At 39.2% G+C, this 27,862-nt stretch overlaps 2 protein-coding genes across 6 annotated transcripts in view; both read left to right on the top strand.

Annotated features, from left to right (window-relative positions):
* The window catches only part of phc2b (polyhomeotic homolog 2b (Drosophila)), a 30,079-nt gene extending 27,204 nt beyond the window's left edge, over positions 1–2,875 (top strand). For all 3 annotated transcript variants that reach the window (XM_034297989.2, XM_034297980.2, XM_026921042.3), the window contains 5 exons: positions 310–442; positions 702–828; positions 925–1,045; positions 1,817–2,093; positions 2,227–2,875. In XM_034297989.2, coding sequence (XP_034153880.1) covers positions 310–442; positions 702–828; positions 925–1,045; positions 1,817–2,093; positions 2,227–2,381 — 813 coding nt within the window. In that variant the 3' untranslated portion in view covers positions 2,382–2,875. The remainder of the gene's footprint in view (positions 1–309; positions 443–701; positions 829–924; positions 1,046–1,816; positions 2,094–2,226) is intronic.
* A 148-nt stretch (positions 2,876–3,023) lies between these two features.
* cttnbp2nla (CTTNBP2 N-terminal like a) lies at positions 3,024–27,448 on the top strand. Of its 3 annotated transcripts, none has more exons than XM_026928202.3 (5): positions 3,024–6,196; positions 12,967–13,074; positions 21,861–22,124; positions 22,406–22,513; positions 23,802–27,448. In XM_026928202.3, exons 1-5 carry the CDS (start codon positions 6,182–6,184, stop codon positions 24,999–25,001), a joined length of 1,695 nt encoding a protein of 564 aa, XP_026784003.3. In that variant the 5' UTR covers positions 3,024–6,181; the 3' UTR covers positions 25,002–27,448. The 3 variants fall into 3 exon arrangements, with proteins under 3 accessions (XP_026784003.3, XP_034154816.2, XP_053085731.1); XM_034298925.2 differs by lacking the exon at positions 3,024–6,196 and adding an exon at positions 13,154–13,349; XM_053229756.1 differs by lacking the exons at positions 3,024–6,196; positions 12,967–13,074 and adding an exon at positions 13,362–20,471.
* Positions 27,449–27,862: the final 414 nt, after the last annotated feature.

A 27,862-nucleotide genomic window follows, 5' to 3' on the forward strand; every position in this document is an offset into this window, starting at 1 on the left:
CTGAGATCAAATTTTTCCCTATGTTGATGTTTGATGTGAACATTAACTGAAGCTCTTGACCTGTATCTAAAGACTTTTATGCATTTCTGCCGCATGACGGCTGATTGGATAATTACAAAAATGAACAGGTGTCTAGGTGTTCCTATTAAAGTGGCCAGTGGGTGTATATTGCCATAATGGTCAGAGCAATCATTCAAAATTACAACAGTTTTTTTCTATTGGTATCGCTTAAATAATACATAAATGCCACAAATAAAAATGTACAAACATTTTTGTTGTATATTTATGGGTAATTGTACATGGTTGCAGGTGGAGAGGCCTCCAGTTCAGACAGACAGCCTTAAGAAAGCAGAGAAGCCACTGCCTTCAGACTCACAGAAAACCGCACTGAACAACGTCCCCACCACCACTGACTCTGAGCCTGAGGAATCCTCACAACAAGGTGGGAAGTGAACCCTTAAATATGAAATCTAGTTTACAGATTAATCTAATATTGCTTCACATGTGGTGGAATAAAGACAAATATCTTAAGCATTTACTCATTTACATACGCTAGACATTTCAGAGATTAGATTAGACAGTAGTTAGATTAGACATTAGTTTGAGTGTCAGTTATCTTAGATCTCTTCTTCATTTGGTAAAATTTCAAAGTGCTGGAGTTTAAGCCTGCTTTTTGTATGTGTGCTTTGTACTGTTCTCAGATCCAGCAGTGAGAGATGAGGAGGAGCCAGAAGAGCCCAAGCTGACGTGTGAGTTGTGCGGCTGGGTCGATTTTGCCTACAAGTTTAAAGGCTCCAAGCGATTCTGCTCTGTGGTGTGTGCGAAAAGGTACAGCAATTGAATACTAATGTTTAATTTAACACCTATGGTACAAGAGATTTCTATGCTCAGTTAGTAACCATAGCTTGTATTGCTCTTAACCAGGTACAATGTCGGGTGCACAAAACGCATTGGGCTCTTCCACCCTGACCGTTCCAAAACCGCCAATCGGTGGAGAAGAAGGTCACACAATCGAGGTTGTAGAACTACAGAGGCAAAGAAACAGGTTAACATCTTCACAACACAACACACATACAAAAATAAATATAGTTCAGTATAATGAATTGAATATTGCATAATGCTTTATCTGTTATTCACTTTATATAAACTAGAGAATATATGTAACCTAAAAGAATTTAAAATGTCATTCACTGATTAATAGTTATTTATTAGAAGGATGAGGCTTTGGGCTGAGTTTCATGGGATTTGAAGTCTGAAACTTTGAGAATTGACATACTCCAATAAAGCATATGTTTTATTGTGTGCTGTGTGCATCCTGATCCTGTTTTGTCAAACAGAATTATTTTGGAATAACATAGGCGAATATCTAACTTGCAGATCATCAGCTCACCAATTTGTCTTTTATTACAAGAGGAGATAAATTACAGTTGCAATATTTAGGAATATAATTGTAACGTGCTATTTAGTCCATACCATGTGCACTATATGGTGAAAAGTTTGTGGACACCTGACCATCACATCATATGTGCTTGTTGAACATCCCATTCCAGATTTAGTTTAGTTCCAGTGAAGGGTACTATGTATATATTGTAATACTACAGCATACAAAGACATTCTATACAATTGTATAGAATATGTGTGAACTTTATGGAAACAGTTTGGCGAAGACAAACATATGGGTGTGATGGTCAAGTGTCTATATGGTGGTATAACATTTGGCTATATGGTATAGTTTCATTACTGAAGATCAGAACCATCTTCAGCATCTTCATTTGCAGTCTACACCTTTGTCACACTTCTGTGTGTGTTTTTGCAGAGGCTCTCTGTGTGCCAGCAGTCTCAGGGTGAGTCCGTGTCCTCTCCACTCCCCTCTCAACCCAGTCAAGGTGAGTCCAGTCCCTGCTCAGACATCTCCAGTTATGAGGAGCTACCATCTCCTCTATCTGCTGCCAGCTCCAGCCCTGTGGGGCCACCCCGAGGGCCCTCCACCTCCGATCCGGAAGACGTTCCTACACTCAGTGAGCACTTCCTGCCATGTGACCCTACCAAGTGGAATGTGCAGGAGGTGTTTGAGTTCATCCGCTCTCTGCCAGGTCAGTGATTTACAAATGGATATTGGGAAATCATTGTGGCAGGGTCATTTGACATAATTATAAAATAAATACTTGCAATAATTTGTAACTTACTTTTTTAATAACATTGAGAATTGTTCTGTGCACATGGCAGGTTGTCAGGAAATTGCGGATGAATTCCGTTCTCAAGAGATTGATGGACAGGCAATGCTGCTACTGAAGGAGGACCACTTAATGAGTGCTATGAACATCAAACTAGGTCCAGCGCTCAAGATCTTCGCCCGCATTAACATGCTCAAAGACTCATAGCCTCAGAAGGCAGAGTGAGAGAGTGTGTGTGGGTGTGCGAAAGTTTTATGCGTTTCTCAATGGTCATCTAAAGGTGACCTCACAAATACAAATGCACTATAAAGTTTAAAAAAACGGTACCTCCTGAAGGTCAATAAATGAAAGGAAACAAAAACAAAGTATCTATGAAGGATGGCACAAGTACTAATGTCCGCTCACAAAGTACACAGTACCTTTGAGAATGCTGAAGAGCAGTACATCTGCACATGATGTTTAAAGACACTTTTGATACAGGGATAACAGATGGCACAAGGTCTAAACTTCCACATCCAACATATGTCTATATGTGAACAGTGTAGCCTGGATTGTACTCCCATTACAACAAAATTTCAGCATTTTATACCTTGTCCTATTTACAGCTGTATAATATTGTTGATTTCAGAAGTTTTTATCTTTTTGTACATGCCTGATCCTTTTATATAATTATGTGCAAGTAAATTATTCATTTTTGTGTGTATGTGTGTGAAAGTGTGTCTAAATTAAGCCACAGAAAATTGGTGCTAAGCAGTATGGGAATAACCCAGTCACTAATTAGTCACTACATTGTGTTGTTTAGATTTTAAATCCAGATGAAAAACAGTATAACAGCTATTACAATGGGAAAGGCTTTGTGGGTATTCCTTTCCAGACACGCATTGTTATTGGGTTATACCTTTATTAGGAACCCTTTTTCATTAGCCCAAAGGACAGCCCAAGGGCTCTTCCTCAGTGAGACCTTTTTTGAGACTTTGGAACGATAAAATGTTCTTTAACATGTTGCAGGATTTCAGTGTGTGTTGCTAGAAAGAATTGTAATAACGTCTTGTGTCTTTGTTGGGCATGCCTTGTGAAATGCCTGTATTTATCAAATGGATTTAAATTGGTAATATAATTTTCATTTTTAAATGAAAAAAAGTTGTTTTGCATAACATTTTTTGCACCGTGTTTCTGGACACCTTGTCATCCTACTTTCTAGAAAATATGTGTGGTTGCCAATTAGCTCTGTATTATATCAACTTTTAAAGCTGCAGTGATGATTTTGGCAAGAGCCAGCTACCTGCTAAAATCAAACAGGTAAGATTTCATGCTCTCTCTTCAGACCTAACAGAACACATGCTCTGTAAAAAAAAAACAAAAAACATGGCAACGATACAGAAAGTGTGCTACGGGTACAGGTTTACTTCCAAGGAAGCAGTTAACCATTTGTATCAAAATTGTTTTGAAAATATGTAACATGACGGACCATAAGAAATGCAGCAGTGACTCTATTAGGTCAATCTGTTATTATGAAAAAAAAAATTTCTAACTGTTTCTAGCTGCTATAACATAAGTAAAAACAGGAACTAAACTGTTCACAGACATTCCATAACATTAAATGTAACTATAAATGGATAAAAAAATAAGGGGTGTCGTTCTTTAATAATTAAAAAAAAAGTTAGCTTTGACAAATTGCTGTGGTATAAGGGGCATTAAAAATTGTTAGTGTTGGAAAACTGCTGTGATATAAGGGAAATAAAACACTTCAGTGTGTGCTGTCATAGGAAAATAATCAACTTTGGGTGGTATCATTACACCAGACCTTTGTTAATTATTTTCCTATATGCTGTCTATTTGAATTGAATTTTTATTTATGTCTTGCTAAGTGCTTGCAACAAATTGAGTATAGTAAATGAGAACCTGAGCAGTAACTAAGACATAGCTCTTCTAAAAATGTGGTTACATGTACCCATTTCAGAATCTAGGGCTTCACCAAGGAAGTGAGGAATCTAAAAGACTTTTAATGTTAACACCATTAATGACCCATTGATGGCGCACAAGATATTCATTGCTCAACGTGCCTGTATTTTCAGTTAGGTTTACTTAGGTAACTATGTAGTCATAACCAAGGATTTAGTGAACTTAGGATGGAAAAATCAATGTCAGATTTCCACAGATTTCATGTTACCATACATTTATTTTACCATGACAGTTATGGCATCTACTTTGTTTACATTAGTGTTAAAACATTAGAGACCATTAGAAAATCCATTAGAGACCGATTTATTTCAGCTTTACTTCACTGTATCAGAATTCCAGTGGGTCAAAAGTTTACATACACCAAGTTGACTGTCTCTTTAAACAGTCTGGAAGATAAAAGAAATTGATGTAAGGACTTTCAGAAGCTTCTAATTGGCCCATTGATATAATTTAGATTTAACTGGGAGTGCTCATGAGGCTGTAAAAGAGTGAGTGCCTTTTTGCCCTTGAGACCATGGGGGATTCTAAGCAACTCAGCCAAGACCTCAAAAAGATTAAAATAAAATAAAATAAATCATGAACCTCCACAAGTCTGGTTCCTCTATAGGAGTAATTTACAAACAACTGAAGGTACCACGAACATCAATACAAACAACAGTATGCAAATTTAAGTCACAAATTTAATCCCAGCATAGGAGAGTCCTACATCGCCTAAAAGACCTAAAAGGCTGTCAGTCAAGGAAGAAGCTCCTACTCTAAGACCAGCATAAAAAAGCCAAAAAGTTGGTCAGATTAAACAAAATTTGGAGGGAAAAGGACGAAGTTTTTAATCCAAAGAACATTATCCCAACTGTGAAGCATGAGGGTGGCAGCATCATGTTGTGGGGGTGTTTTGCTGGGACTGGTGCACTTCAGGAGATAGATCAGCCAGAAAGCTAAAACCTGGTTGCAACTGAGTCTTCTTGCAGGACAATGATGCTAAACATACCCACGAAGTTCTAACAGAATGGCTTAAAGACAACAACATGAAAGTATTGGAGTGGCACAAAGCCCTGACCTCAATCCTCTCAATCCAGTAGGAAAAAAAATGTGTGGACTGAACTGAAAAAGCATGTCTGATCAAGGAGACCCACAAACCTGACTGAGTTATGCCAGTTCTGTAGTGGGAAATGAGCAAAAACTCTGGCAAGGTATTGTGAGGAGCTTGTGGGAGGCTACCCCAAGTGTCACTGCAGATTCAAGTTCACGCAATTCAAAGGCAATGTCACCACATACTATCAAAGTGTATATGAACTTTTTACACACATAAACTAAATTTAATAAAAGCTAAAATAAATCTGTCTCTATGATTTTTTTAAATAACCTCTTATGCAAATACACATCCTAATTGACTTAATACAGGAAATATATGGTAACTTGAAATGTGTGGAGTTATGAAACATTGAGTTTGAATGTCTTGAACTGAAGTGTGTAAAATTTTGGCGTCAACTCTGAGTTACAGTGTGTGGGTAAAAGTTAAAAAAGGATGCTAATTAGCTCATTATAGGAGCTAATTTAGCTAATTAGCTCACTTCTGTGCCATGTATGCAATGATTTCTATTTAACTGAAGTCTGAAAGGGTAAAAGGGTATTTGAGGTACATAATGTAGATTAATTGTTAAGAAAAATAAACCATGCACTTCACACATTGTTGTTTAATCACGTCTTTATGTCTGTGAATGTTAGAAATTGTGTGTAAACTCTGAGAGAACAGCTCTACCCTCGTCCCCACACTATCCCGCTCACAGAGGGGCAGTCCGAGGGAGACGGAGGCTGCACAAAGAACAGAGTCCATCATCAGCCCTCTCCTGCAATTCCTGCCTCCTGCTGCCTACATCGCGTTCCTATTGGTCCACAACATTCAATCCAGTTTGCTTATTGGCTGCCTGGGATGTCAATCATTGTTAGTCGTTCCCGTTGTCTCTTCATCACGAAATGCGGTATGTAGGTTACTCGTCCTTAAATCCAAAGCTGATGACCAGTGTTAGAAACTGAACAAAGCTGGAATGGCGCCGACCACGGTAAGAACTTCCATCCTATAGCCTAAACTTGAATGTTTTTTTTTCATTATTATTTCCTACATTTTTTCTTTCACATGCGTGGAATGGGGGAAAGTACAGCGCAACAGTTTGCAAACTTCGTGCAAAATCACGCTACAGCCGTTTAGCAAGAGTGTCAAGAGGATGTGTAGAAAACGCTGACTGGATTGTTTCATCCGAGACGATATTATCGTGCGTTTGGGAATGTTTAAACTAGCACTGTGAGTGATGCAGGTTTGTGTAGAAGTTGGACAGCCTGCTCTTTGTTGCTTTGCAGTGCAGGAGTCAGGTATCAGATGAGCACAGGATGGCTGTCAGGAGCAGCCTAACACACTGCTACAGCTCCCTTACATCCACACACAAGGCTTTTAATACATGCACAGGCTTTACAACACCATCAGCTCTGTATTAATATCACCTTCATGTTGTTTTCAAAAGTCTTGTTCATGTCTTATTATTGTACAATAACTTGGATGTTGTTGTTGTTGTTCTGCAAGCACTAAGGAATATAATGGTAGAACAGAGTAAAACTATTGACTGAAAGCTGAAAGGAACAACATTTAATACTAATATTAAATGTTAGAAGCAACCAGACACATCATCTAGTTCACTTTGCACTGCAAGGCCGTGTGCTTTCATTACTTATGTTCCTCTCTCTGAGTTTTTTTTTTTTTTTTTGAGAAGAAAAGCTTCAAAAGCTGAATCTAAATGGCTGCATTGAAGTGCACTGCAGAAAATAGAGGCAGGAAATCATGGATGTTATATCCAATAGGAAAGCACTTGGAATTCAGTCAAGAGTTGTGTGCTGTGGAGCCTAAAGGAATGTCGGCACACTTTCTGAAGTGGTTGGAGATGTTTAACACCGTAGCCCTGCCGAATGCTCAGGGCCAGAGAGGAAATGCCATATTACTGAACCATATAAGGAGCACTGCAAGACTGAGCTAAATCCCAAATGAATATTTAGTGCACTTCGTTGAGTGTAGAAGCCATCGTTGGTTTTGTCCCCTGTATGGAGAGCCATTTGGAACTCGGATCTTGGATAAAAGACCGGAAAGCTAAGAAGTGATTTGTGGAAATGGAGAACTTTTAAAACTGATTGTGGGCTGAGTGGCTGGAGAACTCTTAAAGTGACAGGGTTAAGGTCCGGCCAGCATTAATTTAACCAAAATGATATATAGGATCAATATAGCAGCAATGATTATACGATATCCTGCTGTTTGAATGTAATAGGACAGTATATGGTTCATTGTGGTGGTGTAGTGGCCTATATGGCTGTAAGAAGAGAGATTTTCTCAATATATATATTTTTTCATGTGGTCAGACACAAACCATGAAAGCTCTCAACGCCACTAAAGACCACAGAGCTACTTAACGTACTCAATTTAGTTCATAAAACAAAAACAGCATGTATGGAACAACTTGGGAGGTTAATGCAAACATGAAAGTGTTAACACAGCCATGTTGAGATTAGTGGTAACAGTTTGATGAGGGAGGAAACGGTAGTTCTTTTCAGTCTGAATTTTTGATCAAGTACAGTAGCCCAAATTGTGGTTTCAGAGTGTATTATGTAACTCAATCCTCATCACTTCATGATGTGGAAACTTTGGCTGACCAGACTAATCTCAGTGTGAGTCTGCAGATTTGCAGAAAGCAAAGTACTGGCTGTGCAGTGCAGTAAGACTGCTTAGTTTGAGTTCAGTGCACTTTATGGTTGATGATGGGAATTAAATTTACCAAAAATTCATTTATTGTCATTGTTTATTGAGCTCAATGAGAGACTGTTGAATATGTGACTTCCATAGATTTGAGTCAGTTCTATTCCATTTGCGCCCAGTTAAGCCAGACTTTATTTTAGACTTTCAGTATTCTGATGACTACTGAGACATGACAGCGCTGATGGTATAGAATGTGGCTTTGGCTCATGAGGAGAAAATGGATAGCTGTCAGTTACTGATGGTTTTTCTTTCTCATGAACCTTGTGACAGAAAAGGACATGCACCATCCAGATGTGCATTCACATACATCTGTATGCCTGGGTCTATAAAAATACTGTGAGAACTTCTTTCTTCCCCAAGCTTGCTGCATATTTTATGTATTTTGCTATTGCCATTAAAAGCATACTTTCTGATAAGAAATGATTTTAATGTGAGAGATTCTGTAGAACTGCAGAGGTGGTGTTAAATGGTGTGCAGTGTTCATACATAAAGGACTGGGGATTCCCAGCACTGTGGTTTGTATGAGCAAGCTACCAAGTAAGCATCAAATTTCCTCCAACTCCCTTTGTCTGACCCTGAGTGTTTTTTTTTTTCTCCAGGCATTGACTGGGCTTTATCAGCCAATTCCTCCACTCCCCAAACAGTGCACCTACTCAGTCCTGTACCTGAGTTAATTATTCCCATATGCCTTCCCTATTTTTATCCCTACCCCTAAGATACTCCAGTAAAGGCCTGGCTTTCTGTTTTTGTGGCTAGGATGTTTGGAATGGTCTGAAATCAGGAGTGCACTTAGAATTTAATGATATTTTTAAAGAGCATTTTGGTGCATTAAGAATCATACCCAGTAGATGTTCTGAGTATATAAACTTGGCTTATGTAACTGGCAATACAATGAGGAATACAATCAGAAAAAAAATTGCTCATGATTCTTCTGATATTTAGCCAAAACAGACTGCTGTTTTAACATTAAAACAGCAGAAATACCACCATGAAATTTGCAAACCACTCTCTACAAGTCTCTACAAGGTTTGCACACCTGGATTTGGGCAGTTTCTCTTGTTCTTCTTGGCAGATCCTCTCAGGCTCAGTCATATTAAATGGGGAGCATCTGTGAACTGCCATGTTCAGGCCTCTCCTAGGATGTTCTATGGGTTATAAGTCTGAGCTCTTGTTGGGCTACTCAAGGACATTCAAAGACTTGTTCCAAAGCCACTCCAGCATAGTCCTGGCTGTATGCTTTGGGTCGTTGTCATAATGAAAGGTGAACCTTTGCCCCAGTCTGTGGTCATGTGTACTCTGGAGCAGGCTTTCGTCAAGGACCGCTCTGTATTTGGCTGCATTCATCCTCTCCTCAATTCTGACCAGTCTCCCTGCCCCTGCCGCTGAAAGGCACCCTCATAGCATGACGCTACCATGACTGTGCTTCACCATAGGGATTATATTACCAGTTAATGAGCAATACCTGGTTTTCACTAGATGTAGCAATTGGAGTTCAGCCCAAAAAGTTCAATTTTTTTCTTATCAGACCAGAGAATCTTTTTCCTCATACTCCCAGAGTCCGTTTACTCAGGAGTGGCTTTTGTTTACTTCTGAACCCCTATTAGAGTGGCCAGTGGGTTCTTGGTGACCTCCCTGACCAAGGCCCTTCTAGCCCAGTTACAGAGTTTGGCTGGACGGCCAGCTCTAGGAAGAGACCTAGTGGTTCTTCTTCCATCTTCTTCCAACTTCTTCCATTTCACAGTAATGGAACCCACTGTGCTCCTGGGAATATTCAAAGCTTTAGAAATGGTTTTATACCCTTGCCCAGATGTGTCTCTCAAAATAATTTGATCGCAGAGGTCTGCAGAGAGTTCCTTTGACTTACTGTGAATTGTGGGACCTTATACACAAATGTCTGTGCCTTTCTGAATCATGTCCAATCAGTTGCCACAGGTGGACTCCAAATAGCTAATTTCAGTTTTTGATTTTTAACAAATTTGTGTTATGGATTACTGTGTGTAGAGGAATACCCAAAAAAGTAAATTTAATTCATTTTAAATTAAATCTAAACCCCTAAAATAAAGGGGTTTGAAACTTTCTGAACCCACTGTACATTCAACAGACTGCATAATAAAGTAAGCTACTTGTCATAAAACACTGCTTATATTACGTGAGGTACTAAGCAATTAAACTTAACCTAGCCCACACGCCATCCTCTAAAAAAATAGCTTCGTCTTTAGCTCAAATTGGGAGAAGCAATGGAGGTTTAAAAACATGCTTCTCCTAAGCACACTGTTTTCACGAGCCAACACACTAGCAAACTAGTACATCTCTACGGGAAACATTCCTTCAAGTCTTTAAGGCCTGGTGTATGGGAGCACTTGGGCTTCCCAGTAAGTTACGATGATGATGTCAGTGAGTGGTGGGTTAAAACATTAAAGAAATCACGGCAGCAATTGGAAAGTTCATATTTGGTAGTGGAGAATACAGGATTCAAAAACACAACCACAGGTTCAGAGCGGTATGGGATTCTGACAACACAGCTAGCTAACAACAGAATAAGAAAAGCCTAATGCTTCAGAGACATCACCCAGAATCACACTAGTGAAAGAATAGAATAAAATAGAATGCTTTTATTGTCACTGCACAGCAGTACAACAAAATTTAAAGGGCAGTACCCGATGGTGCTAGAAGTATATAAAGTATATAAATGTACAGCACTGTGCAAAAGTCTTAGGCACCCAATTTTTTTTAGTACAAACTTTGTTATAGATTTTTATTTTATGACTTCTACATTATTGATTCAGTACAAAAACATTTTAGATTTCCAACCATTAGTTTTCCAGCACAAAATTAAATGTTACAGAAAAATGTTTGTATGTCAGTAAAGAAAGCAGCATATTACACAAGAGACACTTTTCAGACAAAAAACATAATGAAGGCTGCTGGGTTTTGCTGCAAAAATAAGAAGCAAGTGTGCTGTCACGAACACAGCTCAGTTGAAGAAGACTTGGGAAAAGAACTAAACATGGAGATCAGTGAGGAGGACTGGGATGAAGCCTGGGAGAATGTTATATCTCTGAGTGTTTGTAACAGAGTGAAGGCGATTCAACTTAAAATCCTACATCGAGCTCATATCTCCCCTCCCAACGCCATCAATTTAGTTCGGACCTTTCTCCGCTATGTCCAAAATGTAAAACAGAAGTGGGCAATCTCACTCACTGCCTTTGGTCCTGCAGGAAAATACAGCAGTTTTGGTATGTTATTAAATGTGAATAAGATCCTCTCTGCTACTATAGAGTGTGGTCCACTGTTACTTGGGATGACAAATGCCACTATCATTGGGAAACATAGAAGGCAACTCTACAGGATGCTCACATTCTGTGCTAGAAAATGTATCCTTCTGAACTGGACCACAGACAAAGTTCCGTCTAAGACACAGTGGCACCGGACTGTACTTGAACATGTTTCGCTGGACTTTCTGACCAGCAAGTTACATAATAGAAGTAATGTGTTTCATAAAATATGGGACCCTTTTATGATGTACATGGGTTTGGATATCTCTGCTATTTTTGTTAGAGGTTTTGTATAATGTGAACATGTAAGACCCATATTTCTGTCATGTCATAGTCTCTGGGTCTTCCACCTGTCATTATTAATGAGCCGAGTTGGTTTGTTTTGTGTTCTACTTTGTTCTGTTTGTTATGGAAAAAACTGAAAAATCCAATAAATTTATATGGGGGAAAAAAACAGCACACATCCATGTACATCATTATTGCACATATTGTATCACATGACACTTATTGCGTACAGTGAACCGGGATAGTTATTGCGTCTTAACATTGTTCCACATTCAGTTGCACACTGGGTGACGAGGTAGCAGTTGGCAGGACAGTGGGTGCATGGTGGGTGTGTGATGTGGTGTCAGTAGGACAGAGAGCTAGCCGTATTTAATTTTGTTACATTCTAATATGCAGCTTTTGTTTCGTTATATGTATCTAAGAGTCTGAATGGATCATGTAAACACTATCATTATGTTTTAGTTGTTTTACTTATATAATGTCGAATGTTTTACTCCACTGAAAATGAAAACCCAAGGCACATATGCAAGCACTGCTTATTTTTGCTGTATGGAAAATGTATTGTATCGAGACACCACTGTATCTTATCATTATTATTGTCTGTTCTATAATAACAGGTAATAGTAACAAACCTAAATGGATGTCATTGAAGTTTTCTAGAAGGATACATTTATTTAACATTTTCAGAAGGAGTCTTCAGTGTCAGCACTTTGTAACAGTCAGGAAGTTTTCTGTCACATGAGAGAGGAGAAAGGGCTTTGTGGCTTCTCAGGATTTTTGGATGTATTAACGTCAAAAGAGAGAAAAAAGGAAGCTATTAAGGGAAGGATAGTTTATAGCTCATATAATGTAAGTGATAAGCAGAACTGACTTGTTTTTTTGGATGTTTCACAAAATTATGTATACTTTATACACAGTGTAAGTATAAAGTAATAAAAATTATGACGTCCTTCTTCAATATATAAAAAACAGTGGGACACAACTGATCTTAAATCAAGACCTGCCTGTCTTGAGCAAGTGTTTTACTGCTATTGATACCTTTAAATCTATAAATGCTAACAACTATAATGTATAATATAATTAAATATAATATACATAATAAAATAACAAAGTATAAGAGATTTCAGTATTAAGGCAGTCACAGGGTGCATTGTTTTATCCTCAGCGATTTAATTAACAATAGCGAAGACTGTCAGAATATTCCAGAGCAACCAGAATGTTGTTCCTGAATAATATTAACAAATATAAACCATTTCTAATCTCTGACATGACTTATTTCCCCACATCAGTAACTGAGCACATATTCCTTTGAATCAGTCTCAAATACTGTTTAAACTCCAAAAAAGTGACTTTTGTGCTATCTGATATGTAATCAGAATCAGCCAGCCAGGAGCTGAGTGTCATGTTTTTGAGTACTATTGTAAAAAAAAACAAAAAAAACATATGCATAGCTCATTCACTCTTGTTTTGTATGCAGGAGTCCAGGCTGAATGTTGACGCTCTGAGTAAGAAAGATGTGCTGCTGCTCTTCAGTGTGCTGGAGGGAGAACTGGAGGCCCGAGACCTCGTCATCCAGGCACTCAGGGTGAGTATGTGAGAGTGAGTTCTGCTCTTTAGATCTGCTCTGTGTCTGATGCTGCTATTCTTTACCCTAATGCACACAGATATTGGCATATGACCAAGGCTGCATGAGTCGCCTGAGAGACTGGATATTTCCACTGGGGAATTGGGGTTCCATGGATATTTCCATTGTGGAATTTCCAGTGGGAAATTTCCATTCTGAAACCCCAGTCAGGAAATGTTAAAACACCACTACCCACACCCCACAGATAACTTGGAGAACAACTAAAGTATGCTTCAGTGAGTGCATTGTTAATTGCCCTTCTTCACCTCATTCCATTGGGTCCCTGTAGCTGCCTGCATCAAGTTCAAGTCTTCGCTTGCCTGTTGAGTAACCAGTGGAATTTCGGCCGCCTACATGGAATCATTCATCAGGGCTGGTCCCTGCAGATCTGCGAGTGAACAACACTTAGGCTAATGTTACCACCACCATGTGCTACTAAGGCCCTGTCCACATGTGTATAGATATTTTTGAAAATACAGTTTTACTCCTTTGATTTTTTTTTCTCCCCTGTCAATTTCCAGCCACTAGTCAGCTCTCCCCATATGACAGCTACCGTCTAGGGAAGATGAAGGTTAATAAGTTTTTCCTTCAAGAAACCTGAAACCAGCCAAATGCAGCTTTTTCACCCTTTTTTTGCACACTTCTACCCTCTTGCATTACACACTTCTACCCCACAGTGGATGCCACTGAAAAAATTCTATCCACACAAACAGCGTTTCCGAAAATTTGTTCGTCTACATGAAAACATGATTGAAAACACTGACATGAGCATGTCAGCCCAGTTATGGTATATCATAAAGTATTATGTCAAATGCCTCAACAATATCTTTATTAAGAGTATGCATACTGAACAGTAGAGAAGGCAAAATCTGGGAAAACACCAACAACATTAAAGGTTCTAACATTGACAAACACTGACAAACACAAGGATTCGTCTGTGTGGGCTAACAGTGAAGTGGAACTATTGCTTAAGATTACACTTGAATACAAAGTGGGTCTTTTTCAAAATCTCCATTGTGGTTTGTACCTGTATTAGGATTTAATCCCAAGTGGGCACGCCTTTAAATATGAACCAACCACTGTGCTTGTGCCGGGATTTAGCCTGAGATGGAGTTTACCACCTGATTTGAGCTGCATTCTCAAACAATCCAAGAAGTCCATGTCCCAGCATCTATTCTTAATCAGATGCCTTGTGAACCTTTTTGGCAATCTTTCTTTTTTTTAAAAAAAAAAAAAAAAAAACAACTAATGCTAGCTTTTGTTTTTCAGCAGCAGAATTATCTGGATTAAAACTTACAAAAATATGATCAGATCAGAAGTGCAAATAAAGCAATTCCAAAATGAACTAAACATGGGCACTGCTGCGCACTGTAAGTAGAAGAGAGATGTTTTCAGTTCCGTTTAGGATCCGTTAGTATCCTTATATTACCTGGTTTTAGAGTCCCGTTAGGTTTAGATTCAGATTTAAATTGAGGGTTCAGTGTGCAGCGACTGAATGTTCATATATTTAGACAAACCTGGATTCAGAATTAAACTTGGTTTTGGCTTCAGAGTGTGTGAGAAGCCTCTCCCTGATAGTTGTTGGACAGGTGTAGAGCTTTGTATGGCATGCAGAATGCCCCAGAGACATACTACAGTTGTACCAGTCAGTAAAATCCAGATGTGTATGTAGCACATGCCTCTACTGCCTAATTACACCAGTGCGTATTTTCCTATGTGACTCTCTCCAGCTTTTTTTATTTCCTACACTGAGGCATGTAGTACACTCTAACTTCACTGAAGCCACACTTATGGAAACCAGCCTTCTGAGCACAGCTGAGTTTCAGCAGGCAGCATTAAACCTGTACTCTTTTCATTTACAACACATAGCAATCACTTCTACTTCATATTAATTCAACTGTGACTTCAATTTGTCTTCTTTGTACAAGACCAGTAGAGTGTAAATAAACCACTGACAACTATTTCCTTAGAACATAACTATTTCCTTACATTATCAGATTACATTAAACATAAGTAACTCATATTTTCTTTACTTAGTGGCGCGCACATGTAGTTACAGAAGATTTGTCATGAATTCCTCATTGGGGAGGACTCTGGATTGTGAGTGTTTGCTTGGAGTACGTGGTGACATGAACAATCCTTCCAAACAGAAGTGGAAGGAAGGATAAAATTAATGTGATGTTCTGAGTGAATTATCGGCATCCTTCCTGAAATTGAGCTAAAATGAGTGTTACATGAAGTGAAAATTTGAATTTACGCACATAGAAGCTGTATAGTTTTATTTTAATCTTTTTTTTATATTTTGAGAAAATTGTGCAATCTCCTGGCAGAAGCAATACGTTTTCAGCAAAAATATCCTGATACATAGTAGAATTCATGATGCCGTTGATCTTCTCTAGATCCACCAGCTGCAAAACAGCCCCAAAGCATTAATGATGCACCTCCATATTTTATCCCTTGCATTAACTTCTTTATAATACTCTTTCACTGAACAAACTGATGAAGTGTTGATCTGATAACAACACATTTCCAACTGCAGATCCAGTGACAAAAGTTAACTTTAAGTTCACTTGGAGATGCTCTAGTGCTTATTTTTTATGAAGGTTGTGTGTATTAGCTGATTTTAGAGTGTAACAGTATGTTCATGCTCCCACTTTCTGACAGATTTTCAGTTGTTTCTGACTTGATTTGTGTTTAGTCGTAACTTTAACAGCTCATGTATTTTTAGATCCATTACCCGACTTGTGCAGGTCAACAGCAGTCTTTCTCTTTGTGTTGAAAGCTCTTTGTTACATGTGAAGGTGTTTTATAAGTAAACAGCCTCATATTTATACCCAGATTTTACACTGCCATGATATTCAGAACTCCTGCAGAGTAATATTTTTTACAGGATAACTATTTCGTTTGTTTTTAAATATTCTTTCAATATGCCAATAATTTAACCAAATGTGTTTGGAGAGAAAATACTATTACTTAGAAAAGAATTGTCAGTTGTGTGTCAGCAGGGGTACAATAGTTTTGCGTGCATGTTTGTCAGCACTGCGGAATTATGGCAGCTATTAATCAATTAAGAAAACAGATGTATGTTTTTTTTAGACTTTTTCTCTCCTCTCGACAAGTTGGCTCAGGTTTTTGGGAATTTGGCTGCATTCTTCTGTGAGCTTTCTTTGGTTTTCAATAGTCATCTTTCAACATTGTGAAATGGGCCCATCCTGTCATCTCCGTCACACTCATCTATTGACGCTTAGTCAGTATGTGTCATTGACTTTTTGTGTGTAAAAACAACAGAGAGGCATTGTTATGTTGTGCATGGGCCTGACAGCCTGCTTTGAATGTTTTGTGAAACTTTTGTGCTTTGCTTCACTGTTTTAATAGACTTGAGTGCACTAATTACTAATTACACTAGGATTATTGTTCTGCCTCCTAGTTTCTGCAGTAAAGTCAAAGCTCTTGAGGCCTGAGTCTATGTTTAATACAAATTATGGAAGTGATCCACTTTATTTTGCACAACTTGTGGAGAAATAAGGAAGTGGGACCAACCAACTTCAGAGTCATGTTTTCCATGTCTTATGGCTGCTGTTAGCGAGAAGTGTCTGAAGGGAAGAAACCTAATCATGAGACATAAAACATCACCAGAAGCTTCTGTTCAAAAAGAGGAATGTTGTTGTACAATGTTCAGCACACTGGTAGTATAACACTAGCTTTGTTAGCTTGCCTTGCTTTGTTTTGAGGTTTGAGGAGGAGATGTTATTTAAAGCAAGTGTCAGTGATTTGCAAAAAATGTCCAGTCTGTGTGTTATGGAATACCATTTTTTTCAGAATTAAATAAACATAATATAAATGAATAAGTGCAGCAGTAAAAAATCGAATGAGTCAATATATTGTGAAATAATTCAATAAATAAATAATACTGTCTTTGTTATAAAATATTTTATAATATTCATTTTTATAATATCACATTTCTGTTCCTTTTTAATTCATAATAACAGGTTTTATTTCAAAATGGCCTTTTTCATTTCAAAATGAGACTTTTACTTCATAATGGCACTTTTATTTCATTCTGTTGTAATCTGTCAGTCAACGCCAGTGTTGGTGGGCAAGAGAAGATCAGTGGTTGCTCACACATTCAGGCCAAAGCAACATTCTCCAACAAGCCATCCCTTGGCTTGGTAGACCAGATAACGCAAATGTGTTGAGCATTTCACCTGGAATTTCCAGAGCCGGACGGCCTGCGCCTGTGCTTGAGGAGACTTCCTCATGAGCATCTTCCAAACGCAGACAGTGCGCAGTCAGTCTTAAACGAATGACTACTTCATTGTCAATACCTAGACCTATATCTTGAAGAGCACGTATCCGCTCGAGCATTTCTAACAAATCTTCAATGCGGGTCAAAATAGCATCAGCTCTTAAATCCTGTCTTATCTATTTGATCAATTAAAGAAAGTATCACATCTCGGTACTCTCTGAAACCTTCCATGTGGTTCCATGTGCCTGAAAGCTAGCAGAACTTCACAGCTTCGCTAGAAACATACCGCCAGCTCCAGGCAAAATAATCAATAGAAAAGGATTAGCCAATCACAGCCCCATTGTGTTGTGTTAACAGATTACAACAGGATGAAATAAGTGTCATTGTGACTTATGAAATAAGTCTCATTATCAAATGAAAAAGGGCTTTAAAAGTATTTATATTTATATTGCTGCATTTATTCATGACTTTCAAAACCATCGTTGTGAAATAAACTTCATGAAAAAATATTTTATAATAATGAGTTCAGAGTTGCTTATTTATTGAATGATTTCACAAAATATTATTTATATATCTATTGCTGTGTTTATTTATATTGCTGTGTTTATTTATATTGAAGGCATGTTTATTTATTTAATTTTGAATAAATTGGTATTCCAGTGTGTGACCCCTACGTGACCATCTGCATGTGAATTTATGTGCAACTCCTATGACTTTAACATGGCTGTTGTTTAATCTCTGTCACACACACACTCAGATGTACCATGAACAGACAGTATTTTTAACAGATGTTGGTAGGTTAATCTTCCCGAGCTCTTCTCTTGCAGCTTCCTCACGATAATGTTTGCGCCTGATAAGATTAGAGCAAAGGATAATTCCTTGTATGCAGTTGGAAAAAGTCACTCCACAAAATCAAAATGTCCAGGGGCTCACTTCCTCAGTAACTGGTCACTCGCAGTACGTGAAGAGGTGGAAACTGACAGGAGCTTTAACAGTGCGTCTCTGACAGCCTCTCCTCTCATGCATTTATCTCGTCACAGTAGCAGTGCTGGCCATCAGCCACAAGTAGCAGTTCTGTTGGTTTATCTACATCTTCCATTGCGAGATACTAATGTTCCCTTTTAACTCAAGTAATTATTTTAGTAAAGAATACATAACCTGTGAAAAGTATTTTATTGTCTGAGTAGCAGAGATAGACACTGCGTTCTTAAAGTTCTTGAGACATTGTGTAAATTACATAAAGAATCAAATGCGGTAGCATTGATCAAAGTTACACTGTTACTCAGATCTTTCTTGTTGTTAGTAGGAGCACGTTTTGTTTTTTGAGTAATAATGGAGTTTCTTATGCAGTTATTTATGCCTCCACTGCCAAGTGGGGTTCGGGTTGTCCGTCCATGAGTCCATCTGAGATTCTCGTTAGCACGATTTTCAAGAACAAGTGGTTGAATGTTTGTATGATTTCTGTGGAATTATCATAGTAACCAGCAGAGGAAATGATTAGATGTTGGAATTTATCCAAACAGGGTCAGGCTCACAAAAAGGTCAAATGTCTGAAATAGTTTTTCTTCAAGGACTAGACTTGTTGGTAGTGGTGACATCCCTGTGGACCAAGTTCTATTTGTTATCATTTAACTGGGAGTTTAGTTTAAATTGCAATGGGACAACTCAGAGATGAATCATACCAATGACTCTTATACTATGTTATTTGAACAGACAGCAACAAAAGGTCGCCTGTTACTACTTAAAAACATGTATCAGGCTGAGTCAAATTTTAATTTTATACAGACAGCAGAGCTTTTCTTAGTACTGGGATCCCATGGAGCCAGCAAAAAAGTCACATGTATAGGCAGTTTTTAATTGAAGCAAGTAAGTTCATTAGAAAATATCACAGGCAGGTACAAATTAAAATAATAACTGTGGGAGCAAGCAGTTGATTGGTCAGACTTTCTGCAGCAGTGGGCAGGATTGGGATTAAAAAAATATATATTACTGAAATTTGTATTGAGAGTAAAAATCAAATCTGCAAAGGTCTAGTGTCCCATCTGGGGTGTGTGGTGTGGGCTCCAGACCCACTGTAACTTTTACCAGGATAAAGCAGCTACTGAAAGCAAGTGAGGTGAGTAAAAGTCAAATCAACCTGAAATGCACTGGGAACTGTTCAGCTTTAAATTTCTAACCAAAAAAAAACAGCAAACTAAGAAAGAAAGAAAGAAAGAAAGAAAGACCAATGCAAACTTTCTCAATATTTGTATGATAATATTAATGCTAAAAGAAAATTGGGAAATGGAAGCAGCCAGCAGAGTGGTCTATGCTATATATTAAAATGTTTTTACTTATTGCAGTGTTTTCGGAATTAGGAAGTGAGATGCCCGAGTGGTTTCATTAGTGCCAGCCTCAGTCAACACAGATCCTCCTGCTCCATCTTACATGCCTAGTGCAAGATCCTGGTGTGGAGTTTGTTTGTCTTTCGTGTGAAGTTGGGCGAGTGGGGTGTGGGGGGGTCGTGGGTGTTCACTAAAGAATGTAGAAGGAGAGCTTTTACAGAACCGAGGCAATTATAGTCATGCCAGCTGTATGTTGTCTCTGCAAACATAAACAAACACGACCGTCGTCTTTACATTCATTCTGAGCTCTCAATTTACGATCGTTTCCAGAAAATACCTTTTCTTTGTTTTCCTGTTTCTTTCCCCTCTTAGGATTTAATTGAAGAGATGTTCTCAAGGCTCAGGGACTTTATGTACTGAAAGGTCTTTGTTCGTCTGCAGTGAGTAGCATTAGGTCGGGAAAATGGTAATTCCATGCCACATTCTTTCTCAGGACCGTGTCTTAAAGCAATCTTATCTCTTTGTGTCGGCAGAGTTGTCCCTGTCAGTCCATGCCAAAAGCCTAAAGCACACTCATCTCATCAAGACTCAATCTCATCGGGTGCAGTGATGCCTTCAGCTCTGTGGAATTATCAGACTCTGAGAGCTTTGTTAAATCACTGCCAGGTGGCTAACTTTTAACACTGGATGCTGTTTATCTAAAGGGAAAGGCAGAATTTCCTATCTGTCACTATGATTTACATATGTAGAAATGAAGAACTATCTGGTAGATCCACTGACCTGTGCTGGTATGTAAACAATTAATTTTACTGGATGTTCTTTCCTATAAACGAAAAGCTCCTGCGTCTCTTTTATTTTCTGCTGTCTGAAGTTTCTTTGTCTGCGGGCTTTTCCATTGTCTCACACACATACACACACACACACACTCAGCTGTTGCCATATATACTGTATTCAACATGCATTCTTAACACACAGATCTTGTAGGAATGTTCTTTACAGCCTCTATGAATAACAGGAGCGCCCTGCCTTCCTCACACTCCCTCTCTTTGTGTTAGCAATGTAGTACCTTTCTCTTGCACTGTCTTCCTTCATCTTCCTCAAGAACCAGTGCCATCGAGGTCACAAAGTGTTCATAGACCACTAGCTAGACCACCAAGAATGGAAGAGAGGGATGACTCATTGCTGTTCATGTGTTTGTGTGGGCCTTTCTGTAGTAAACTTTAGTCAAACCTTCACTAATTTCGTGACTGGGAGACAAACCTGTAGTTCATCACTGTATAATTTCAAACAGCCACCATATAAAGTAAAAACTGCTTTCCTGCCTGGCAGTTTACGATTCATGGGAAGCATTTTCCCATATGTTCCCATAAGTCCCCAGTTTAGCACGCATATGGTAAGTGCAGGTCAGCATGTAGAGACTCATCTTTTATAGCACATCTGGTACAAAGGGTCAAAATACACACCTAAACACACACACACACATACACACACTTATCAGATGGTCTTTCATGTTCTGACCTGACTCCTGTCTATAAGGTGTGCAGTATCCAAAACTATGGTCTTAAAGTTCGTAGAAAACACCCTTCTCCATTCAATCTTCCCCTCCTCCATTCAATCTTCCCCTCCTCCCTAAGCATGTCTACTTTTACCAACTAGACTCCCACTATAGCTTGTATAAATCCTTTACTAACTGTACAGTTGTGTCCTTGTTGCATGCTGACATGAGCAGCTTAAATGACTTACATGACTGCAGTTGTTTGGGCCTCTCATCTAGCACTGACCTACTCCAGGCAGATTTTCCTCTCTGCCTTTATGGACCTCCCACATTGTCTCTGCACAAAATAAATGAATGCAAAAGGCCAACGATTAAGTGTATCATGCACAGTGAGCTTCAGAGGATGGTTTATGTTGTTCGTGGCAGGGTCATGAGCTCTGTATCATTGTGTTTCCTGTTTCTAAAGAGAAGCATGTGTGGGGTGGAGAGAGAGAATCTGGACAGACTTTCAGTACTCTTCTGCAATACTCTATCTTCTAGCTTTAGCTACAGTTTGGCAAGAGTCATCAGTAATATATGTTGATATAGAAAATCCAGACTACTGAACACTCACACACACATGGTGCTTGTTTTTTTTTTCTTCCTTTCCCTCTTCATTGTGCACCTCCTGTCTTTTGTGCAGGCCCAGCGCAGGGAAATGTATGTGTGGGAGCGCTATGGGAAGTATGATCTGAGCGATCCATTCCTGGCCCTGCAGAGGGACAACGAGGCTCTTCGGAGCTCTGCTCAGGGCAGAGGAAATGGCGCAAGTTGTTCACAGAGACGAGAGACAGACAGCAGGCGCTCTGATCCACTGACCATGCTCAGGCTGGTGGTGGGACACTGCAGGAGAATGCAGGAGAAGATGCTGAAACAGCTTGCAGCTGCCGAGAGCAGGCACAGAAGGGTGAGCCAGATGATGGGGTGGTTGAACGGTTGGATAAATGAACCGCTATATGTCACGTATTTATTAATACCTTTTTAGATACAGATCTAAAAAGTTAAATAGAGACCATGACCCAGAGATGTTGTGTGTTCCTGATTTATTTGTATGTCTCTACTGACACCTGTAGTCCCACTGTCATTGGATTCTCCTGTTTCTGACAGGCTGTAGCGGGTCAAGGAGAGATTTGGGATTAATAGGTTAATACTGTTTGCCTCTTTGGCGCCCCTATATGCTGGTTTCAGGTCATTGCAGACTTAGAGGAGGAGAAGAGGAGGCATGCTGAGGATACAGCTGAGGGAGATGACGTCACGTGCATCTTAGAGAAAGAACGAGAGCGCCTCCTACAGCAGGTACAGAACCTTGCACCACTTTTGGCTGTGTTGGAAATACTAGCATACTGTACACTACATACTATTTCCCTGCTCAAGGGCCCAACAGTAGCAGCTTGGTGATGCTGGGGCTTGAACCCCCAACCTTCTGATCAGTAACTCAGAGCATTAACCTAATAGCTTACAGCCCCTGGTATTTCAAGGCATTTACATTTATGGCATTTGGCAGACACCCTTATCCAGAGCGACTTACATTTAATCTCATTTTTTATACATCTGAGCAGTTGAGGGTTAAGGGCCTTGCTCAAGGGCCCAGCAGTGGTAGCTTGGCGGTGCTGGGGATTGAACTCATGACCTTCTGACCAGTAGTCAGAAGGTCATGAGTCTTAACCACTGAGCTACCACTGCCCACAAGGCGGTCTCCCATCCAAGTAATCATGTAACTACCTGTCAGTCAAATTCACTTTTGAGGGCAGCTAGGTCAAAATGATTTTATACTGCTTTATTTTTGATGGAGTGCTTTTCCATGGTGACTGTTACTTTAATTTAGAAGGTCTGAACTTTTAAATAAAAAAAAAACTAAAAAATTATATATTACTGTATAAGAAGACTTTAAGTCAGTCCAAAATAAATTAGCCTTAATTTTATAGCAGAAGTGTACATTTTAAACCAAGTGAAAGTATCAAACCATTACAGTCATTTAGGAAGTGAAAAGCTTTTTTTTTAAAAAAAAAAAATGAAGAGAAACACTAATATTAAATGTAGGCTTTTTTATTATGTTAACAAATAATTTATGTATTAAACAGTAATTCGTAGATAAAGCGCATTCAAAATTAACCATGCTGCCTTTATTAAATACAAATGCATTATTGTTCATGAGCTGAATGAAAACAAGCTTCTCCTTTTCTTTTATCTGTTTGTGTGTTGCTTTGTAGACCATAGTACACTTATGACGATAGCTGTGGCCGCATACAGGGAAGTTTGGCCCAAGCATTATGTTATCTGTCTTAGTGGAAATGCTCATGTTTACATACTGTGCTTTTCAGTGAATTAAGGATGAGTAGTATGCATATTCTGTATATTTCAAACACAGCCAGTAATCTGCCTTTTTGAAAACAGAGAAAATGAATGCTCTTACGGTCGTTTGTTGACTATTCTGAGCTTTCTTGGCTTGTATATAGCAATTAGGATTTGGAAAATGTTTGGTAATTAGAAAATAAAAATGCAAATGTGACTAATTTAATTATTGCTGATTTCAAAATATTTAATTACTCATCACTGTATAATAATTGGTTTTGTGTGTGTTTAGTTGGAGTTTGAAAAGTCAAAGTTCTCCCGCATGGAGAAGGAGAACAAGCGACTGCAAGCTCAGCTGGAGGATGAACGAGTACAGCACAAGCAGCTTATGGCAGCACTGGGGCGTGAGTGCAAACGCTCAAGCTTGCGTGCCCATGAGGAGGGACAGCGTGCCAGTGAGCTTAGTCGCCGCCTGGAGCGCCAACGTGCCACCAATCAAAGCCTGAGGGCAGAGCTTGAGGAGGAGAAGAAGCGTGCCATGCAGATGGAGGCAAGGAGGGAAGAGCTGCTGGCTGAGTTCGATACAGAAAGGGAGCAGCTGGGTCTGCGGTTAAGACGGGAAGAGGCATGCAGCAGTGCTCTGCAGGCGGAGGTGGAGAGGCTGAGGAGAGAGGTACGACAGCTCAGGGGAGAGGAGGACAAGGAGGAGCATAGTAGCGAGTTTAGGGAGGTGAGAAACGGTTCAGTGGAGGGTGGAACAGAAGAATCAGACATGATCCAGCTGAAGATTAACGGTCATCAGTCTCCAGTAGAGGAAGGAGGGAGTGGCTTGAGACAGAGGAATGAGAATGGAGAAGAAAATGGAGCTTTTCATTCCACACTAAACCCTGACCATAATGAACTGACTAATGGGAAGATGTCACCTGCTAATCTGAATAATGAGAGTCCTTCAACCTGTGGCACAGGCTCCTCTCCCGAGACAAGGTCTTCCTCTAGCCTACAGGCTGCTTACCAGGCTGGGATCCAGCAGCGTTTCCATGCGGCACGTCACAAATTCCAGTCTGTTGCCGAGCAAGACCCCCAGCTGGGCTCACCTGTCCCTCAGGCGCCTCGTGACTTTTCACCCACTGCCACCGCAGATCCTCCAGCAGAGTGCAACTCCAAACAGGCAGGCCGCAGCACAGTGACTCAGGCTCTCAGCCGCTTCAGCACCAAAACACCCTCAACACCCAACAGCTCACCCTTTGGCACAGACTACCGTGCCCTGGCCCCGTCAGGCGCTCTGTCTCCTGGAATTCGCTCTCCCACAATCCCCAGGGTTGATAGGGGCATCCCTCCACCCATTCCCCCTAAGAAACCGGGCCTGGCTGAGACCCCACCCTCCCCTGCCACCCTCCGAGCTGCCCACATGGCTCAGATATTAGCCGGATGTGGGAGTAAAAGCACAGAAAACAGCAAAGAACCAGATCTGCTGTTGTCTTCCAGCAGCTAACAAGCACACCTTAGTCAACCAGTCACCAGTTCTGCAGAGGCATCTGGATTTTTTTTTTTTTTTCATTATTTCAGATCATCATGTTTATGCCTGCTAAGATAATACCATTAATCACAGACTTCATTATATGATAAGTCATATCATATTAGATGTACGCTAAGTAAGGAATAACAAATGACAGGCCATGCTCTTATACGAAAGTAATCCATGCCTGGGTGGTGTGACACCATGATGCCACCCGGAAGTGGATTATTTTCATATAACAGCATGGCCAGAAGAGTGTTCTTCCACGTGCACCGCAGCAATTTGCCATCAGTGACATTTTTTTATTTATTAATAAAAGCTTTTTATAGTTAGATTTAGTGGTATGGAACCTCTGTGAGTTCCTGTTATCACTTATCATGTTATAAGAACTATAAACAGTCATTAGATCACCAGCCTCCTTCTTTTTCTTTCTCTTGAAGTTAATAATACAAAAAATGCAGCTTGTCATGTTAGAGAGAAACCGGAAAGTGTCCTCTGTCCTGAAGACTTTTACAAAGACTTTTACAAGACCTTGATTAACCGTTACAAAGTGTTGACACTTGAGACTCCTTCCATAAATGTTGTATAAACGTCACCTAACAGAAAACATCAGCATATCAGCGAGTATAGGTTTACCTTTGAGCATCCACCATATAATTCTCAGTGAATGAGCTGTTAGTAAAGAAATGATAATGGATTAGAACTATGGCATTAGTCTAAGCCATCATTTATGTTACAGCTGAACTACTGTCAGAGCCACGTTATAGAAAATGATTCCACACCTTCTGCTTTGAGAATGCAACTATGCTGAGGTGTAAATCACAGTATTTAACATCCATAATATTTTTACTCTGCAAATTTCAAAGATCAGTATCAAGGTTTTCTTTTGGCTCTGTTTGTCTGATTAGACTGCTCGATGTCCATGTAAACATGGAATAAGTTTTAAAGTAGTACCTGTGATATTGACACAAAAAAGATTACTCACATTTTTGCTTCCCACATTAAAACACTGTTGCGCTTTGGTGTTGGTAATTATTGTGTTAATTATAAAAGAAGACACTGAGGGTTTTTTGTACTTTTTAGAAAGTTATGTTCAGTCAGAGGTAAGCTGAACATTTATACAGTTACCATTTATTATGGTTCTTTGCGTATAATTGTGTGTGCTCATCATATGCTTATGTATTGTATATGGTCCTCTTTGAGTAGGTTTTCATAAATTCTTACACTTTGGATGCATAGCACAAGTTGTTTTTTCAAAAGATTATTGTCATATATTTGTATCTGAAATATTTTCTAGTTTATACACTGTAATGTATGTTTGTGACAGTTTCTATGCAGTAGACGAACATGCTTTTAACAGCTTTTGTAATTTGTGCATATGTATATAAAATATTATAAACCGACTATTAAGTTCTGCTTTAATGCTATAACTTTGTGAAATCACATAAGGTAGCACAACCATAATATTTGGATGTTTATGTCTGAGGTTCACGCTTATTAGTGTATTACTTTATTTTATACACTGTTAATGATTTTGTTCTTAATGTTGGTCAGTTACCCAATCCAGTGTATTCCATATCAGTGTTATACAATAATATAATGTACTATAATTGTATATGAGTTAGGATAGGATTCCTCTGCATATTAAATATTTGGTCATAGCATCAAATACATGAAATATATGAAACCCCTTTACTCATGATTTTTTTTGATCTCTTGAATCAAGCCACCAGGGGGAAGCAACTGATTAGCTCATGGTAAAGGTCCTTTATTCTGACTATTTTAATACTGGCTTATAAGAAAACAAACACTTTAAGCTGGCACCACTAACTGTCCAATACTGCTGTCGCAGAACTAAGTGTGTGAAAAATGTGTGAACTTCACAGGCATCCATGTGAGACTAACAGACTAGGAGCCTCTCCCTAAATCCATAATCCCCTCGTTATGTTTCTCCGGGTGTGTATATGTGACATGGGAGACAGAGAAGCAAACATGCATGAAGTATGCGCTGCTCTGCTTCCCTGCTCTAGAGCTCTTACTAATGACCAATTGTGTGTGACTTTCCAGAGTATTTAGTTTGGAATTAAACTGAAGAAATTTTACAACCAAATACCACAGATGGAAGATATTTCAATGAGGCATTAGCTTTTAGATGCAGCACTGTCCCTTAATTTTTATATTCTGTTCAGGACTAAAAGACCTATTGTATTTTTTATATAAGGGGGAAAATACTAAAACCATGAATTAATTTTCCAACATGAAAATTAATGTGCCTGACTCAATTTCTGTTTTCACTTAAAAATCAGTTTTGTTGGTTGTATTTATATTACAGAGATGATGTATAGGTGTAAAAACGAGTGGGCTACAGTTAACTCCAGAGAATGGGCAGAAATGATTGTATAAAATAAACATTTCCACTAAAATATTTTTACTAAGCCTCCTTTTTTTGCACAGCACAGTGGCACAGCAGGTAGCACTGCTGCCTCACAGCTCCAGGGTCCCCAGTTCAATTCTTTGTTTTTTTTAATGCTTTGTTTTTAATGGATTTTTCTTCCATTTTCTCCACCAGTATGTTTTGCCAAATCCCACCCACTAGCTATCTCTCACCAATCACATAACAACTACTGCATCTTTGCAAACTGCTACTCTGGCTATATTACAGGGTAGTGCAACACACTCAGAAGAAAGTGCTATCTACCTTCTTCAACATACATTGGCTAGTGGCATCGTCGGGGTCTAACTCGCGATCTCCCAGTCATAGGACTAACGCTGTTCTGTTGCGCCAGTCGGGAGCCACCACTTCAATCCTGAGCTTAAGTTACTGTCTGTGTGGAGTT

This window comes from Pangasianodon hypophthalmus, chromosome 2 (assembly GCF_027358585.1).
Source record: "Pangasianodon hypophthalmus isolate fPanHyp1 chromosome 2, fPanHyp1.pri, whole genome shotgun sequence".
In the NCBI taxonomy this organism is placed as follows: Eukaryota; Metazoa; Chordata; class Actinopteri; order Siluriformes; family Pangasiidae; genus Pangasianodon; species Pangasianodon hypophthalmus.

What these genes read in the sequence shown, in the direction of transcription:
- cttnbp2nla (XM_026928202.3), top strand. An exon ending in TCGTCATCCAGGCACTCAGG is followed by an intron (nt 13,075 to 21,860) that starts GTGAGTATGTGA and finishes TCTTTTGTGCAG; the next exon opens with GCCCAGCGCAGGGAAATGTA. An exon ending in CCGAGAGCAGGCACAGAAGG is followed by an intron (nt 22,125 to 22,405) that starts GTGAGCCAGATG and finishes TGCTGGTTTCAG; the next exon opens with GTCATTGCAGACTTAGAGGA.